Source organism: Capsicum annuum, chromosome 7, assembly GCF_002878395.1.
Source record: "Capsicum annuum cultivar UCD-10X-F1 chromosome 7, UCD10Xv1.1, whole genome shotgun sequence".
NCBI lineage: Eukaryota > Viridiplantae > Streptophyta > Magnoliopsida > Solanales > Solanaceae > Capsicum > Capsicum annuum.
Window position 1 is genome coordinate 208,554,540 of NC_061117.1, and position 16,625 is coordinate 208,571,164.

At 32.1% G+C, this 16,625-nt stretch overlaps 2 protein-coding genes across 3 annotated transcripts; both read left to right on the top strand.

Moving 5' to 3' along the window:
* Nucleotides 1–1,417: 1,417 nt before the first annotated feature.
* LOC107878391 (HIPL1 protein) lies at nt 1,418–5,587 on the top strand. 2 transcript variants are annotated; one of them, XM_016725363.2, is made up of 6 exons: nt 1,418–1,684; nt 1,816–1,878; nt 2,032–2,197; nt 2,279–2,495; nt 2,910–3,080; nt 5,312–5,587. In XM_016725363.2, exons 2-5 carry the CDS (start codon nt 1,820–1,822, stop codon nt 3,035–3,037), a joined length of 570 nt encoding a protein of 189 aa, XP_016580849.2. In that variant the 5' UTR covers nt 1,418–1,684; nt 1,816–1,819; the 3' UTR covers nt 3,038–3,080; nt 5,312–5,587. The 2 variants fall into 2 exon arrangements, with proteins under 2 accessions (XP_016580849.2, XP_016580850.2); XM_016725364.2 differs by having other exon boundaries at nt 1,819–1,878.
* LOC124900100 (integrin-linked protein kinase 1-like) lies at nt 1,605–2,198 on the top strand (the record flags this gene model as incomplete). Its single annotated transcript, XM_047415411.1, is given in 1 exon segment — nt 1,605–2,198. A coding segment is annotated over 1 exon segment (84 nt), but the record flags the coding sequence as incomplete, so codon positions are not given.
* Nucleotides 5,588–16,625: the final 11,038 nt, after the last annotated feature.

A 16,625-nucleotide genomic window follows, 5' to 3' on the forward strand; every position in this document is an offset into this window, starting at 1 on the left:
GGGGATTAAGTTATTGAGTCACTCTATGAAGATCTGGGAGAGAGTGGTCGAGGTGAGGCTGAGACGGATAGTGTCTATTTCGGAAAACCAGTTTGGATTTATGCCTGGCCGCTCGACGACGGAGGCAATTCACCTGGTACGGAGGTTGGTGGAACAGTATAGGGAAAGGAAGAAGGACCTGCACATGGTGTTTATCGACTTGGAGAAGGCTTACGACAAAGTCCCCAGGGAGGTGCTTTGGAGATGCTTGGAGGTGAGTGGAGTACCGCTGGCATATATCAGAGCAATTAAGGATATGTATGATGGAGCGAAAACTCAGGTGAGGACGGCGGGAGGAGACTCAGAGCATTTCACTGTCCTGACAGGATTGCATCAGGGATCTACTCTTAGTCCCTTTTTGTTTGCGTTGGTGATGGATGTGTTGACGCGGCGTATTCAAGGGGAGGTGCCGTGGTATATGCTTTTTGCAGACGATGTAGTTCTGATAGATGAGACTCGAGGGGGTGTGAATGACAAATTAGAGGTGTGGAGGCAAACTCTTGAGTCTAAAGGTTTCAGGGTCAGCAGAAGCAAGACAGAGTATGTGGAATGCAAGTTTAATGACGTGAGGCGGGAGAATGAGGTAGTAGTGAAACTGGAATCACAGGAGGTATGTAAGAGGGATAGTTTCAAGTATCTCGGGTCCGTGATCCAGAGTAACGGTGAGATTGACGAGGATGTCTCGCACCATATTGGGGCGGGATGGATGAAGTGGAAGCTCGCGTCGGCGGTGCTGTGTGATAAGAAGGTGCCGCCCAAGCTTAAAGGCAAATTCTACAGGGTGGTAGTCCGTCCGGCCATGTTGTATGGAGCGGAGTGTTGGCCAGTTAATAACTCCCACATCCAAAAAATGAAGGTGGCAGAAATGCGGATGTTGCGCTGGATGTGTGGGCTGACTAGAGGGGATAGAGTTCGGAATAAGACTATCCGGGAGAAGGTTGGTGTGACTCCAGTGGAGTGCAAGATGCGGGAAGCCCGATTGAGATGGTTCGGACACGTGAAGAGGAGAGGCATGGATGCCCCGGTCCGTAGGTGTGAGAGGCTAGCGTTGGATGGTTTTAGGCGGGGTAGGGGTAGGCCGAAGAAGTACTGGGGTGAGGTGATTAGGCGGGACATGGAGCAGTTACAGCTCACCGAGGACATGACCCTAGATAGGAAGGTCTGGAGGACGCGGATTAGGGCAGAGGACTAGGGCCAGTTTGGGTCGCTAGTGTAGGGAATTACTTGGTGGGGGTTTTATGCCTGTTATGATTCCGTGTTCCATGTTTTATTACGAATCTGTGTGCTTTTCTCTGTTTTATATTACTTATGGGTGCCGTATTTATGATATGTAATCTTGTGCTGTGCTTTACTATGTGTTTGTGTGGTATCTCGTGCCTTGAGCCGGGGGTCTATCGGAAACAGCCTTTCTACTTCTTTAGAGGTAGAGGTATGGACTGCGTACATCTTACCCCCCCAGACCCCACTAGGTGGGAACACACTGGGTTTGTTGTTGTTGTTGTACTTCTTGTTTCTTGGCTTAGCTGTCCGATAGGTATGTGCATTCATGTTTATGGACTTTCAAGGGTGACCTGGGCAGCTATCTTCAGAAGAAGGGACGTCTATCTCCTTCTAAGGTTTTAGGATTTGCTCTGGATATTGCCAGGTAAGTCTGATCTCTTTCATACGTACTGAAAAAACTCTATTAGTACATCTGAGATTTTTTATTTTCATATTGATAAGATGTTCTAATTTCTTTGGTTGTATCCTGTTTTCGTCGTATGATCTTATTTTCAGCAGCATGAATTATCTTCATGAATGTAACCCGGACCCAATCATTCATTGTCTTTTAATGCCAAAGTAAGAAAACTAAATGCTTTATGATTCTTGTATATTAAGTACCCATTTTCAGTATACTCTCTCTCTCTCTCTGTCTATATAATAGTAGTCATCTTTGCCAAGTACAGAAAGAAAAGCTCATTGCAAGTAAATGAATCATTCCTGATATTTCAGCTTTGGCAAAATTTTAGCTGCTTATTTTCTTTCCAAAACTCTTGTTTGTTGCTCGGGTGTGGATTGTGATCCATCAAAACTACCTAATGATAGTGGTACCCAACCATGTCAATTTCAAACAGTTATTGCAGAATTTACTGTCAATGGGACATCTCAGCCTTTAGAGGTAATTTTCAGTCTATGGAGTTAATTTTTTTCCCATTATTATTTGATTCTGAATGATCATGAATAATTTGATATTTTTCAGGCAAAAACTGCCAGCCTGAAAGAAGTCAGAAGAATATTCACCATGGGCCTTCCTTTTACCAGTCATTATGGTGGTCAGATTCTTTTCGGACCTAGCGATGGATATTTGTATTTCATGATGGGAGACGGTGGGGGTTCCGGAGATCTTTACAATTTTTTCAAAAATAAGAAGTCGTTGCTTGAAAAGATTGTGAGGCTTGATGTCGATAGCACACCAAGTAAGTTGTCTTCAAGTTCATGAAAAAAAATATTGTCATACAATTTGCAGTTTTTCTTATATCCATTTGTGTATATGCTAACTTTGATTGTCTTTCCACTACTCTAAGCTATCATAATGCGTGTTGTTAAAAGAGTCTTAAACCATTATCTAAATCTTTGTATTCCCAATTAGAAAATAGCAGACTGTCGGCTCAGTCATCTTTGCCAAGTACAAAAAGAAAAGCTCATTGCAAGTAAATGAATCATTCCTGATATTTCAACTTGGCAAAATTTTAGCGGCTTATTTTCTTTCCAAAACCTTTGTTTGTTGATTCCGTAGTGTCAAATTGTTTGAGATTGACGCGTTCTAGGATGGAAATGAAGCGCGTTTTATTCAGTTGACTTGCCCCTTAGTTTATGTGTTGGTGTCTTAGGTGCTGCAGAGATTACCAAGCTTGGTTTATGGGGAGACTACACCATTCCAAAGGATAATCCTTATATTGAAGATAAAGAGCTGCAGCTCGAAATACGGGCACTAGGAATGCGAAATCCTTGGCGCTGATTCTGCAAAGCCATCTTACTTCATGTGTGCAGATACAGGCCAGGTAATGTTCAAGAATTTTACTCTCCAAGTAATTCTAACTAAATATTATTTTCTGTCCACTTTCAAGCTCCATACAGAATTTATACCAAAAATCCATAAATTTCCTCACACCATAAGTTCACAGTTGTTCTGGCAGGATTGGATGGGCGTTGAGAAGAGGCAATCTAAGTATTAGAACAAACGAGTCTTTTAGTTGCTTACTACTGCACAGAACTTAAGTGCCTCAAACACGTATTATCGATTCCCCCCATCTTGTTCAATATCACATATGCATGTGCAAAGTAAGATAGACTGTGAGACTTTGCTCTGCTCATAGTTTCTACACTAATTTTGGCCAACCTGATTCTTTCAAAGCCACCCAACTCATCTTGTTGATGTGAATTGTTTCCTTCAGCTTGTGAAGTTTCTGAAAAAAACTAATTTGATTCACCATTTTTAGTAAGTTGTAAAAATTAGTTGTACAGTTTGAAAAAAATATTATTTTACTTCAAATGTGGGTCAACTACCAAATGATATCCATAGCATCATTTTCTCACTACATGAAATTAAAAAAATGTATAATTTTCCAAAGAGAAAGGAGTTCTTGTCTTGATTAATGAAAAATGATGAGTAAAATGAGAAATCAAATTAGGAAATTTGGAATGAGTAAAATAGGACAGGGGGAATATTTGTTCAAAATAGGAGCCCCCAACTTCACCGCAAACTCAATACCCTTCGCACAATTAAAACCATCAACCCTCACACCCCATCTTATTACATCATGAAAAACATCAAGATATTTTTCATACAACCTTAAAACTAATCAAAGATTCAAGAAACACATTCAAACATGATAAAGACACAAACTTTTCATCACCCCTAAATATAAAATATAATTTTTCAGCTTGTTTTACCATTTTTGACTCCAAATACACTGAAAACAGCAAATCTGAAAAAATGGGTGAGTACAGAGCTGTGAAACTGAGTTTTGTTGAATAAGGATATTCAAGATTTGCTTTGTAGTTTCTGTGTGGTGTTGTTGGTGGAGATTTTGTAGGTGTTTGAGGTGTTCTTGAAGATTTTGAGGTGAGTTTTCACTGATTTGTTGTTGGTGAAAAAAGGGTGTATATGAACGAAAGAACTTGCAAGTTAATGAAGGATTAATGGTAGTGGTAAGTTTGGTAAAAGATGAAGTTTGTGCATATTGGTTGTGTGATGTGTGAAATTTTTGTGCTTGTTTGAAGTTGTACTACTACTATTATTAATGCAAGAAGTACATACATTAAATTTTATAAAAGTAAATAAAGATAAGTACTTCGAGTGTTTGTTTCTTTTATTTGAGTGGTTTTAATATTTTTAGGGATGTTTGTGTACCCTCCTTAATAAATCTTACATGTAAAGCTCCGGATGGAGTTGTGTACTCCGATTATAATTTGAGACATGAGAAGTTTTTGCCCATAATGTGAGCCACTTTTCTCCTCTTTGGTTTATCCGAAATTTTAAAAACAAAGAGATACGTACAGTGTTACTAATGCTACCTGCGATGTAGTTATTTCAATGTACAAATGGATTTTCATTCCGATACCATAATACCTTAGGTTATTGGAACTTTTATTCTAATAGTTATTGTGTTTGTCTTCTTTGAATAAAGATTTATTTTATTATCACATTTTGAACTTCTTAATTAATTTCATCTTTAAATATAATTTAACAGTTGTTTGATCATGAATGCCCGAGAGATTTATCAAAGCAACAAAAATGCATCCCTATTGTAGAATTTATAAATATTATCTGTATCAATGTAAATAGACAATGAGCACACTCATATGTGAATGTGAGCACCCAATAATATGTTATTCTCATGATTGTATAAAACATACATTTGGGATCATTTCCATCAACCGATCCAATCAAACACGACAGTCCCTTACTGTTACATCTTCATTTTATTCTATTAGACGTGTTGCACGGGCATACCTATCTAGTTATATAGAAATGTGAGCATGTGAGTTGGAGGACAACCAAGGGCATAAATGTTATTTCACATCTAAAAGATACAATTATTAGTCAATAGTCATATTAATGAAGAATTTCATTAGCCATTTTTCTTTGCTAGCTTATGTGGCTACATTTTCTCAATGGATGCATTATATGGCTAACAACATTTTTACTTTCAAGTTCCAACTTATTCAACCACATTATTTATGAAGTAATATTTTTAATAAATTTAAATATATAATCTTAATCTTGAAGGGGAGCCTTGGAGTAACTGGTAAAGTTGCTGTCATGTGATCAGGAGTTCACGGGTTCAAGCCTTAGAAACAACCTCTGGCAGAAATGCAAGATAAGACTGCGTATGATACACCCTTGTGATGGAGCCCTTACCCGGACACCACGTATAATTGTAGCTTTAGTGCACCGGGCTGCCCTTTTTTTTAATCTTAATCTCTTTTCACGAAATATTAAATTGTTTATAAAGAAATAATTTTTTTATTTTTATGAATTGTTTATAAAGAAATAATTTTTTTATTTTTATGTGGTAAATATTGTATTTTTTTCTTCATATATTTTTTTTTATATTTTAAACTTTCTCAGTGAAAATTCTGACTCCGATACTTCAGGCTTTTAATATTTTAGTCTTTTGCTAAAAAAATACTATCACTCATGAACTTGATGGGTTAAAATTTAAGTTGTTAACTTATTTAAATATATGTATTCTGTTCATTATCAAATAATTTTACAAAAACTATTATTAAATCAGTCTATAAATTAAATGTTTTACTAGAAATGAAGAAAAAATTACATGTGATATTCATGTAAGACTTCGAACGTATAATTTTTTGTATTTACTTATGGATTGTAGTTGTAATTACAATTGACGTGCATGTCAACTTGCAAAACAGATATTTAAAAGATAGTTTTAAAAAAAAAAGAGATTTAAAAAAAAAAAGAGATTGAAGTACATTCAATGGTTAGTGTAAAGAATTTTTACTATATAATAAAAATATATTTATATGTAAGCTTTTATAAATATTGAGATTTGTAATCTTAAAAGTAAGATAATATAATATTCCATTAATTCCTTTTTATTTACTCCATTTGGGTTGTGCTTATATTCCTATTGCTCCTCTAATCTTTCAGTAATTGTTTGAATAAAATCTTCCTATTATGCCCTTGTTCAATAAATGTAATCATTATTGATTTGAAAAGAGGTATAAAATTAAAATAAGGGTATATTAGTGAAATTACTTTTAATTTTATAGGAGTAAAAGATTTATTATGGTATGTGTCTAACCCAAATATAGCAAATAAAAAGGAATGAAGAGAGCACGATATAATAGATAAATTAACTTGCATGTAAAATTTCTTTAAACTAACATTAAATAAAATATACTTTTTTAATTTCTTTAATAAAATTTTAACTCCTCCAGTATTAATTTGATTGGTGCTTTATTTTTTTATAGATAATTTTCAACTATCAACAATGTATCTTTAATATTTTTATATTATTTCATTATGAAAATGAATTATATTATATATTTATATGGATAAAAACAATCTCTTATCTCTTTAATATAAATACGCTATTTACTTTATTTATATGGCATATTAGGTAAGAAGATTATATTTTAAGAAAATATTGCTCGTAAGATTTTATAGAAAATGTTAATGTATTGACACTTATAATTTTAATTTATCCTCTGGTATAATTTTCAAATAAAATTGAAAAATAAAAATACTAAAATTAGTTATTTAATTCAAAAAAGTGTGTTCGGCCTAATGTTAAAATAAGCATTGAAGCATATTTTATTAAATTTTAATTTGGACAATTTAAATAAGTTGTAAGTTATTGTTTGATTTTATAAAAATAAAAAATATATTTTTTTAAAAGTATGATATCTATTATCATTTTCTATCATATTTATTTAAAATATTAATTATTATTTTTTTCATAAACTAATTGAATATCGATTGATAAATTTAGAACTGTAATATTGGGCCCGTAAAATGGGCTTCATTATCTAGTATAAGAGAAAGAGAAAACTTTTCGAGTCTCTAATTAGTGGTAGTCAATTGTAAGTTGATATGATATATATTATGTGAAATTTTATAATTATATTTTGAAAGTGAAATAGTATTGTGAATTACATTTTTATTTGTTGTACATCTATGAAATAATATTATTGTAAAATCTATTTTTTCATAATTTAATTTTTAACATTTGTAACTTTGCATTCGAACCGTGTGTCAATCAAAAACAACCTCTTTATCTTTGAGAAAGAGATAAGGAATATATAGACACTCTATCCTCTCTAAACCTCACTTTTTCAGACTGTAATAAATCATCTTGTTATTTGTTGTTGTAACTTTGTATTAAGTCAATTAGTAAACTCTAAACTGGAGGCTACTTAAAAAAATCTTACTAGTCTATTTGATTGGCTACCTAAACTCTCACTTTTTGGTTTAATCTTGTCTTAAGCAAGAGGTCGGCGGTTCGATCCTCGCCTCTGGCTAATGAAGCAAACTCTGTGGCCAGTTCCCTACCGCAAAATCCGCTAACCGAGAAACGAAGGATTAGTCTCACGGCTGCCGGCTGTGGGGATATCTTGGGAAACGAAAAAAAAAAAAAAGGTTTAATCTTGTATCTTCTATCCCCTGCTCATTTCCCCTCTCTTCCTCCTAAATCCTATGTATAATAAAAAATGTTAACGGATTTGTACTTCTTTTCCGAAAAAGCTTAGGGTTAATTTCCTGCCATTTTTTGCCTTACCTTATTATAACGATAGTAAAGTTTACGAATAATACACCTATTTCTTTTTAAAAGAGTTTAAAACAAAATCTACTTCCAACATGGATTGTGGTGCAACGGATTGGGTTGCTCCACCTTAACCAGAGGTCGAGGGTTTCGACCCTAGGCATGGAGAAAACTCTGTTGGGAGCGCTACCCCCCGAATGGAACCCTATCCGACGCGAATCCACATTAGTCGGGCTCCAATACGGGTACCGAACACCTGTTGAAAAACCAAAAAAAAAATCTACTTTAATGCCAATAAGCTTGGGTTGATTATTAGATGTAAAGCAATACCAACAGAACTTTCATGGATGCCATAAACATCCTCATGCACAACAAAATATACATATTGATCAATACTTCAATAGGATCTCTGTTAGGCTATATATATACTTTATTAGAACGATATCTATGCCCAGAGAACCAACATGACACCGTAGCAATTTGGCCCAAAACAACATTTATTTTAGAGCTCAATTGATATGAATTACATGTGAAAAACTTTGAAGTAATTAAATAGGTTCACATAATGAACTTATGCTAATGGTAAGAGTATTCTTGAGCTACTCGACTAACGAGTACAAGTAATTTACTTTTGTGGGAAAAATGAAATGAAAGTCAAAGTTATCCCTCAAATAGTTTGCAAGTTAAAACTAACCTTTTTCTCCATTCTAATTATGGAGTCGGGATTTTTATTAAGAAGTTTTCAAAATATACAGGAGTAAATATATGAACTAGGTGAAGGAGATTCAATGTCTATTATATGTACATAAAAAATAATTTTAATTATATATAAATATACAATTTTTCGTCCGACGGAATTCGGACCCCTAACCCCGAGCTAGCTCAGCCCCTGCTGTTCTAAATGATTCGACGCAAATAAATTGTACATAAATTGAAACTAAATCATCAAAGGTTAAAAGTAAGTTCTCATTAGTTATTATACTACGCCCTCTCTATCCCAATTTATGTGTCATTTTTTCTTTTTATGTTTGATCAAAAAATAATATTATATTCCATTTGTTTCAAAAAGAATAATTTGTGTTGACTTGACACGGTGTTTAAGAAAATAAAAAAGACTTTTGAATCATATGATCTTAAATTAAAGTTATGGCAAATGTACCAAAATGTTCTTTAATTTTGTGGTCTTAAACATGCCAGCTCAGTGTTGGCTAGTTAAGACTTCCCATATCCAAAAGTTGAAGGTGGCGGAAATGAGGATGTTGCGTTGGATGTGTGGTCTTACAAGGGCTGACAGGGTTAGGAATGAGATTATTCGAGAGAAGGTGGGAGCGGTATCGGTGAAGGAAAAAATGCGGGAAGTGAGGTTGAGATGGTTTGGTCATGTGATAAGGAGGGTCACGGATGCCCCAATTCGTAGGCGTGAGAGACTGGCGTTAGATGGTTTCAAGCAGGGTAGGGGTAGACCGAAGAAATACTGGAGAGAAGTGATTAGACGAGACATAGAGCAATTACGTCTCACTGAGGACATGACCCTGGATAGGAAGGTTTGGAGAAAAAACACTAGGATAGAGGGATAATGTGGGTGGATGAATCGTAGTCCGTAGTTAGAAGGGTTTTGGCGTCTTTTGTTTGGTACTGTACATTACTTTTGTGGATGTTGTATCTATGTTAGTTTTATCATATTTCATGCTTTGAATATTTTTGTATATTGTTCAGTGTCTTGAGCCAGGGGTCTATCGGAAACAACCCCTCTACTTCTTTAGAGGTAGTATTATGGACTGCGTACATTCTACCCTCCTCAGACTCTACTAGGTGGGAATATACTGAATTTGTTGTTGTTGTTGTAAACATACCAGCTGAAAAGTTGGAATTAAAGTGTCATCAAAAAGAAAAAATATCATTCTTTTTTTAAATAAATTAAAAAAAAAAAAGTAGTTCATTTTTTTTTTATAAAACTTATATTTTATCTTTATTCATGATTTGATTTACAATCAATGTTCATAACATGTGTTAAATCATAGATTTTGAAAGTTCTTTTTTCTTCGTAACCTTCATATCTAATAAACAACCGCACATAAAATGAGACGGTAGGAATATTATTTTACCAACACTGCAATCATGCATGAAGGAAAATATCTTCGTTAGTTACAACATAAACTATGTTTAGCCAATATGCAAATAGGCCACAATTAGGTTAATTGTGCACTAGGTTTATTTTTTTATTTTTTTTTAATTTTAAAAAAAGCACATAGCTCTTGTTTATTTTCCTTTTTAGAGTGGCAAACAAAGTGGAATAAGGACCCTACTTTGAACATTTGAACCCCCTTTTTTGATCCTACAAATTAGCCTTTTTCTCTTATATATAATTCTTTCTATCATCTATCTGTCAAGGTTTATTTATCTTAAAATAATAGCATCCATTATTAGCTAGTGGAATTCCTGTTAGGGTGAACTTAATCCTAATTAAATGGTACTAATTTTTTTCTGTTTTGCTTTAGTAACAGCAAATATCATGTTTAAGATTGATGATTTCATTATGAAATTGAATGAATGTTGTCTTATTTATAAAAAGTGAATCATAGGACTACTAGGCAATGGATATATAGGGACCATCCCAATACACCTGGAGAAGGAAAGAAATTAGAGAAGGTGAGAGTGGCTACTTTTAACTATAATAACTTTTGCTTTCCAAAGAAATTATATTAACGAAAGATTCTTTAGTTATTACTCAATGACAGAGTTAGAATTTTCGTTAAAAAATTCAAAATATAAAAAAAATCAATAAAGTTACATTAATCTCAATCATTTTGGAGTTAATTATTTTTCATCCTAATTTTTATAACAATTATTAAAAAATTCTAATTTAATCCATGCAGATACATCACTTAATTTTATACGCATACATCATATTCTTCCAGATGCATCACTCAATATCCTAGTGTTTAATTAAAATTAGGAATTCATATGATTATTTAAAGAGTTGGATAATTTAAATTGTGGTATAATTTATTTTTTTCAAAAAAAGTAATACACGAAGAAGCTAAGCAGATTCTTCTATATATATTGAGCCTAAATTATGATCTTACTGATTTAAAGCTTTAATGAGATCTTTACATGTCGCGCGAGAATTAATGTCCAAAGGATTTTTTTTATGGCACTATTTGTATAAAAACTTTTTTTTGGTTTTCCATCTGGTGTTCGGTACCCACACTGAAGCCCGACTAATCTGGATTCACGCCGGATAAGGCCCAATTGTATAAAAACTTGATCTACACTACCACTAAAAATAAGGAATTAATTAGGGAATTCTTCGCTAATTTGTCATTAAATAATCGTTAATTAGTGTATAGGTAAATAGTCCGTGTATATTTATTTGTTATATATACAGCAGAACCTCGCTAAATTAATATTGCCGGAATCATGAAACATTATTATTTTGTAGAGATATTATTTAATCGATAAATTAATATTTATTAATTTAAAAAGTATTTTCGATATTTAATGAAGGTTAATTTTTATTACATCAAAATTATTGTATCTTATTAATTTATGTATTATATTTATTGTATTAATGTAAAAAATAAAGTCATTATACATAAAGTACATTGTATCGACACTGCAAAATCCAGTCGGGGGATGAAACCTCAAATAATTTATATAAATCCCCTTGTGAAAACGACATTCATGAACTTGATGTCATGATTAATGATCTCAGTTACCGCAATTAAATGGATGACATATATAGCTTGTTGGATTACCCGAATGAAAATGATACATGTTCAGATGTCCAGAGCTTAGAAGACATTGTTAATACCACTGGAGAAAATAATATTGATGATGAAGTTGAAGACGATATAATACTTTTGGAATTATTTACGCATAAGGGAGCACTTATCGCGTCTAGAAATCTTCACATTATTTTGGTGCAGTTTAAAAAGACAACACCAAAATTTTTGGATACAATAAGAAAAGTTAAAGATGAGCTTCAATTAAATTTAAATTTTAACAAAAAAACACTATAATGATATTTCCATAAATTGTCTTGGATATTTTATAATTTTAAAGTATTATTAATTTATAATATTAATTGGACCATATATAGAGAGCGAGAGGTTTTTCGAAAATATATTATATTATTATCTTATAGAAATCAATAATTTTTTTCATTAACCTAAATTGAAATCGAAGAAAAATATTATCTTAACGAGTTTATTAATTTATCGATATTAACTTAGAAAGATTTTACCGTAACCACTTTTCAAAAGTTAGCTCCCTACTTTATTCCTTTGAAAACTCGAACCCACAATGTTAAAGAAACATCTCTTGCTCATCACGAAATAGGATTACGATATGGATCCAATAATTCTTGTTCTTTTATAGTGTACTAATTAATGACGATCCCTTCTTCCTGTGTCACAAGTCTTCACGAAATTTACATCACATCAAATAAAAAAGATTAGCAAAGTGCAAAAAAAATATTTAGCATCTTTATTATAAACTTTTATCTACCAAAAAATAAAAGTAGTTCAATAAAATTATTAGTGCCATAGAAAACCCTTTTGACAACTTTTTAGCCAATAGGATTAAACAGTACACAAAATCAGACGTACGTGGGGGGAGAGGGGGGGGGGGGGGGAGAGGATTTTTCATTATTGAAACTTTACACTCAGACTATATATTTGTCACACTCAACTAATTATGATAGCTACCTTATATTATATGCTTGAAACTATTACAAATTTGACCGGCAGCAATCAAACATACATTATTGGGGAAGTTACACACTTTCGATCAAGGAAACGAGATCTCTCGGCCTTTTACAATTAGAATAGAAGAAAATGACTCTTTTCATATCTCTCGCGTGTAAAAATGAAGATATCGTGTGTAAAAGTGAAGATCTATTGTAAAAAAATATAAAATAAAATAAAATTGAAAAGGGCTAGAAAACCATTTCTATTCAAAAAAATAATAATTATATTAGCTAGTTAATAATAAATATATGAATAATATACATTATTTTGTAAAAAATATGTATACTTTGTGTATATTATCACTTATATACAAAAAATACATGTCCATCGACTGTTATTTTGATGGGTGATTATACAATGTACTTATCCTTACATTATCTGTAGAAAAAAGTGAAATATTATTAGGTTTTGCTAGTTGCCAATGTTTTTTAAGTAAAGTGACAATCCATTATGGTACACAAGAAGACACTATAACGTATTCTAGTTTTAACAGATTTTGCCTCTCAATAATTCATTTTCATCTTTGAAAAAGTAAGTTTGAATTCCTCAATTTGTTGGTCTTCTTCACAATCATTGACATATGGACTACTATGAGTCATGGCATATGAAAGATTATAAAGGTTATCTTACCTATGACATATGCATATAAAGCTCTGAAATAGATGAGGAATATACTCCCTCCATCCCATTTTACCCGTCCCAAATTGGGATGGCACAGCTATTAAGAAAATAATGATTGGTAATGTAACTTTACCATTTGCCCCTCTTAATTGTGTCTTGTTGTTAGTTCCAATATTGATGGATGGCCAATACCAAAGCACCATTTATATTCTTAATGATGTACTCTTAACGGTACTCCTCTTTGCAACATTTTTCAAGAATACTAATAACAAAGAGTAAGCAAGTACACTAAAGGTGTAATGAGAAAAAAAATTGTCTTGTTTTGACAAGTAAAATGAGATACCAAATTAGAAAATTTGAAACGGGTAAAATGGGACGGAGGGAGTATATATTATTACTAGTTCAATTAGCTACAAAGATGATTGGTTGGTGCAAAAGGTGAAAGAAATAAGGAAAAAAAACATAATTTTCATTTTGACCCTTGAGCTTTTGGAAGTGGCACTTAGACCTATGAGATCAACTTGGGGGACATTATGGTCATTTGCCTCAATAGAACGGTTAAAATGAGTTTGATCGGGTGGCTAGCTAGGGGCGGATCTATTAAGGCCAGTGGAGATGGCACGCCACCCGCAAACTTCGACGGAAACTCTATATATATAGCTGTATATATATACAGATATAGTTAAAGATTAAGTCTGCCACCCACAACAACAAGACACTGTCTAGTGCGGGTGGCAAAGAGCTGGTTTTGTAGCTCCAAGGTCTTGTGTATGAAACCTACTGGCAGCATTTGTTTTTTAATAATTGCAACAAGCATACTTGATTCCCACCAGCTAGCTTTGTTAATAATTGCAACGCGTACTTGATACCAAGCAAAGTCAAATTCCTATTTCCAAATTAAAAAAAAAAAAACTATTTCCAAATTCCAAATCAAAACATCGACTGAGACTCTTGTTCTTGAGGTTTCTTGCTGCTGCTTGCTCTCTCTCTGTTTGCTCTCCGTAGGTTATATTGAAAAATTATTTTGTTTCTCTTTCTTGAGCCTAGAAACCCAAATTTGGAATTATCTATGTATCTTGATAACTTGATTTAGGAGAAAGTGTTCTAGTTTTGTGATTGAGAATTTGAGATGGAGAATTTTTTCAGGAAGGTTAATTATTCACAATCAAGTTCTAGTAATGTCAATGTCAATCGTTCTTGTCTTATAACTGACTTTGATTTGGGTTCACTTAAAGTCGATCCGGGAGAAAGAAGACCTATTTCTGATTATGATCCTCGAATACGAGATGAAGTGAGGAAATATTATATTGAAAAAGGGCCTTGTCAACCTGTCTTGAAACATTAGTTGAGGCAAATATGATTTGACAAAGGCATTAGTTGAGGCAAATCTTGTAGAGACTTATTTACTTGTTTATTTACTTGTGAAGTTGAATTTGATTTTACCCGTCGATACGGCAACTTTTGAGAGAACATTCTCTTCCATGAAGCACATAAAAAATGAAGTGCGAAATAGTATTGGTGATCAATATTTAAATGATTGTTTAGTATGTTACATGCGTGATGTATTTAAAAATGTAAGTAATGATGTTTTCAGAATATGAAAACTCGTTGTGGGCAATTGTAATGAATTATGGATATCATGATATTAGTAATATTTTTAAAAGTTTAAGTTTGGTCATTTTATTATTATTCTTTTGTTATTGATTGAATTGTTAATTATCCTATAAATCGAAAAGATGAATAATTCGATTGAATTACTTGGCACCCGGTGAGTTCGGATCCTGGATCCGCCTTTGTGGCTAGCCCAACCCAACTTAGTCCAATTCACCAATTAAGTAGGAATCGGGTAATAATTTTTAGTTCATTTTAAACTAGAAACTACTAAGTTTAGCCTCAGTTAGCCCCATGACGTTATGAGGCTACGTTTCTTAGCAGGTATAATAAAGTTAGACGTTCATTAAGAATTAGTTTTTTTCTACTATACTCTGAACTATTAGCTAGTTTTATAATTGTAGGACTAATATAGGAATATTTAACCATTAAACTCATTTTAGTTTTAAAGGTATTATCTTTTTCACGCAAAAAAAAAAAAAGTTATTAACAATTATTCTTATATTTTAAACAAATCAATTAGATTTGATGATTAAAATTACTTTCCAACCCGTCGTCCTAAACTTCTTATTTCATTTGCATTGTTCTCCTCATAAAATCGCTTTATAATTTTTCTTTCCTTTTTTGTTGTTTGATTTGTTTTATCAAAATTTGAAACTAATTATGTATTTTGTGATTCATGCTTTATTTATTTTGAATTCGGTTAATTGGCAATCGAACATTTTCCTATCCTTTTCATTAGTGGTCGAATTTTCATTTAGTATGAAGAAATCTTGAAAACTATAATTATGTTAAAGTCTCAACCAATTATGTTGCCCATAGACATTGTCACTTTCTCAAACCTCAAGGGATTAAGTGTCACTTTAAAATATCTCGGCGTAGTACATTACCACTTTCTTAAACTTCAAGGGGTTAAGTGTCACTTTCCAAAACCTTAAATTAAAGTGTATAAGTGGATATTATCTACAAAAATAATATAATGAACTTGATTGTTGAATTTACTTTGGTGGACCACTTTGATAGGCTTTTGGAAGAAAGAACACCTATAGGGTTTTTTCAACTTTTATCTAATAAAAAGAGGGCCTTTTATATGATATTCATTTTCTTTTTGTCTCAAATTAGTATTAGTATTCGTATGTGCGACTTATATTAAAGAAATAAATTATAAAAGGTATATTATCGTATTTATTTGATATAATTAAACTTTTATTATATATTATTGACATATTTATAAAATTTATTTTTCATAAATCTCTTCTAATTTTTTATTTATTATACTCAATTACCTCTATAATTTCAGTAAAAAATAAAATAAGGTAGTAGTTTATTTTTCATTATAGATTTACTTGATCTTGAATAAACAAATATGGTTTGGTTGTATTTAATTTATCTTCGTTGTATTTATCAATTCAGTGTGTGTGTATATATATGTGTTAATATATGTATTTCTATTTAAATTTAAAAGACATACATCAATCATAATCGCCATATAAGTTAGTATACCAACAACCAAAAAAAAAATACAAATCTTTTATTTGTGCAATACTTCTATAAGAGAATTCTTGTATATAATCATTTCCTGCACAGATGATTTGCTAAACCTCTTTGACATATATATATATATATATATATATATATATATATATATATATATTTGTTCATTTTTCAAACATTCATTTAATATTTGATTAATATCTATATACATTATATCTGAGAAACTTCAAATTCTTTAATTATATCTGTAACAAAAGATAAATATAATGTTAGTTATAAATAACACATATATATTTGTTCATTTTTCAATCATACTTGTTCATTTTTCAAACAT

What these genes read in the sequence shown, in the direction of transcription:
- LOC107878391 (XM_016725363.2), top strand. Translation starts at nt 1,820, where the DNA reads ATGAATTATCTTCATGAATGTAACCCGGACCCAATCATTCATTGTCTT. An exon ending in GGACATCTCAGCCTTTAGAG is followed by an intron (nt 2,198 to 2,278) that starts GTAATTTTCAGT and finishes GATATTTTTCAG; the next exon opens with GCAAAAACTGCCAGCCTGAA. An exon ending in TGATGTCGATAGCACACCAA is followed by an intron (nt 2,496 to 2,909) that starts GTAAGTTGTCTT and finishes TTGGTGTCTTAG; the next exon opens with GTGCTGCAGAGATTACCAAG.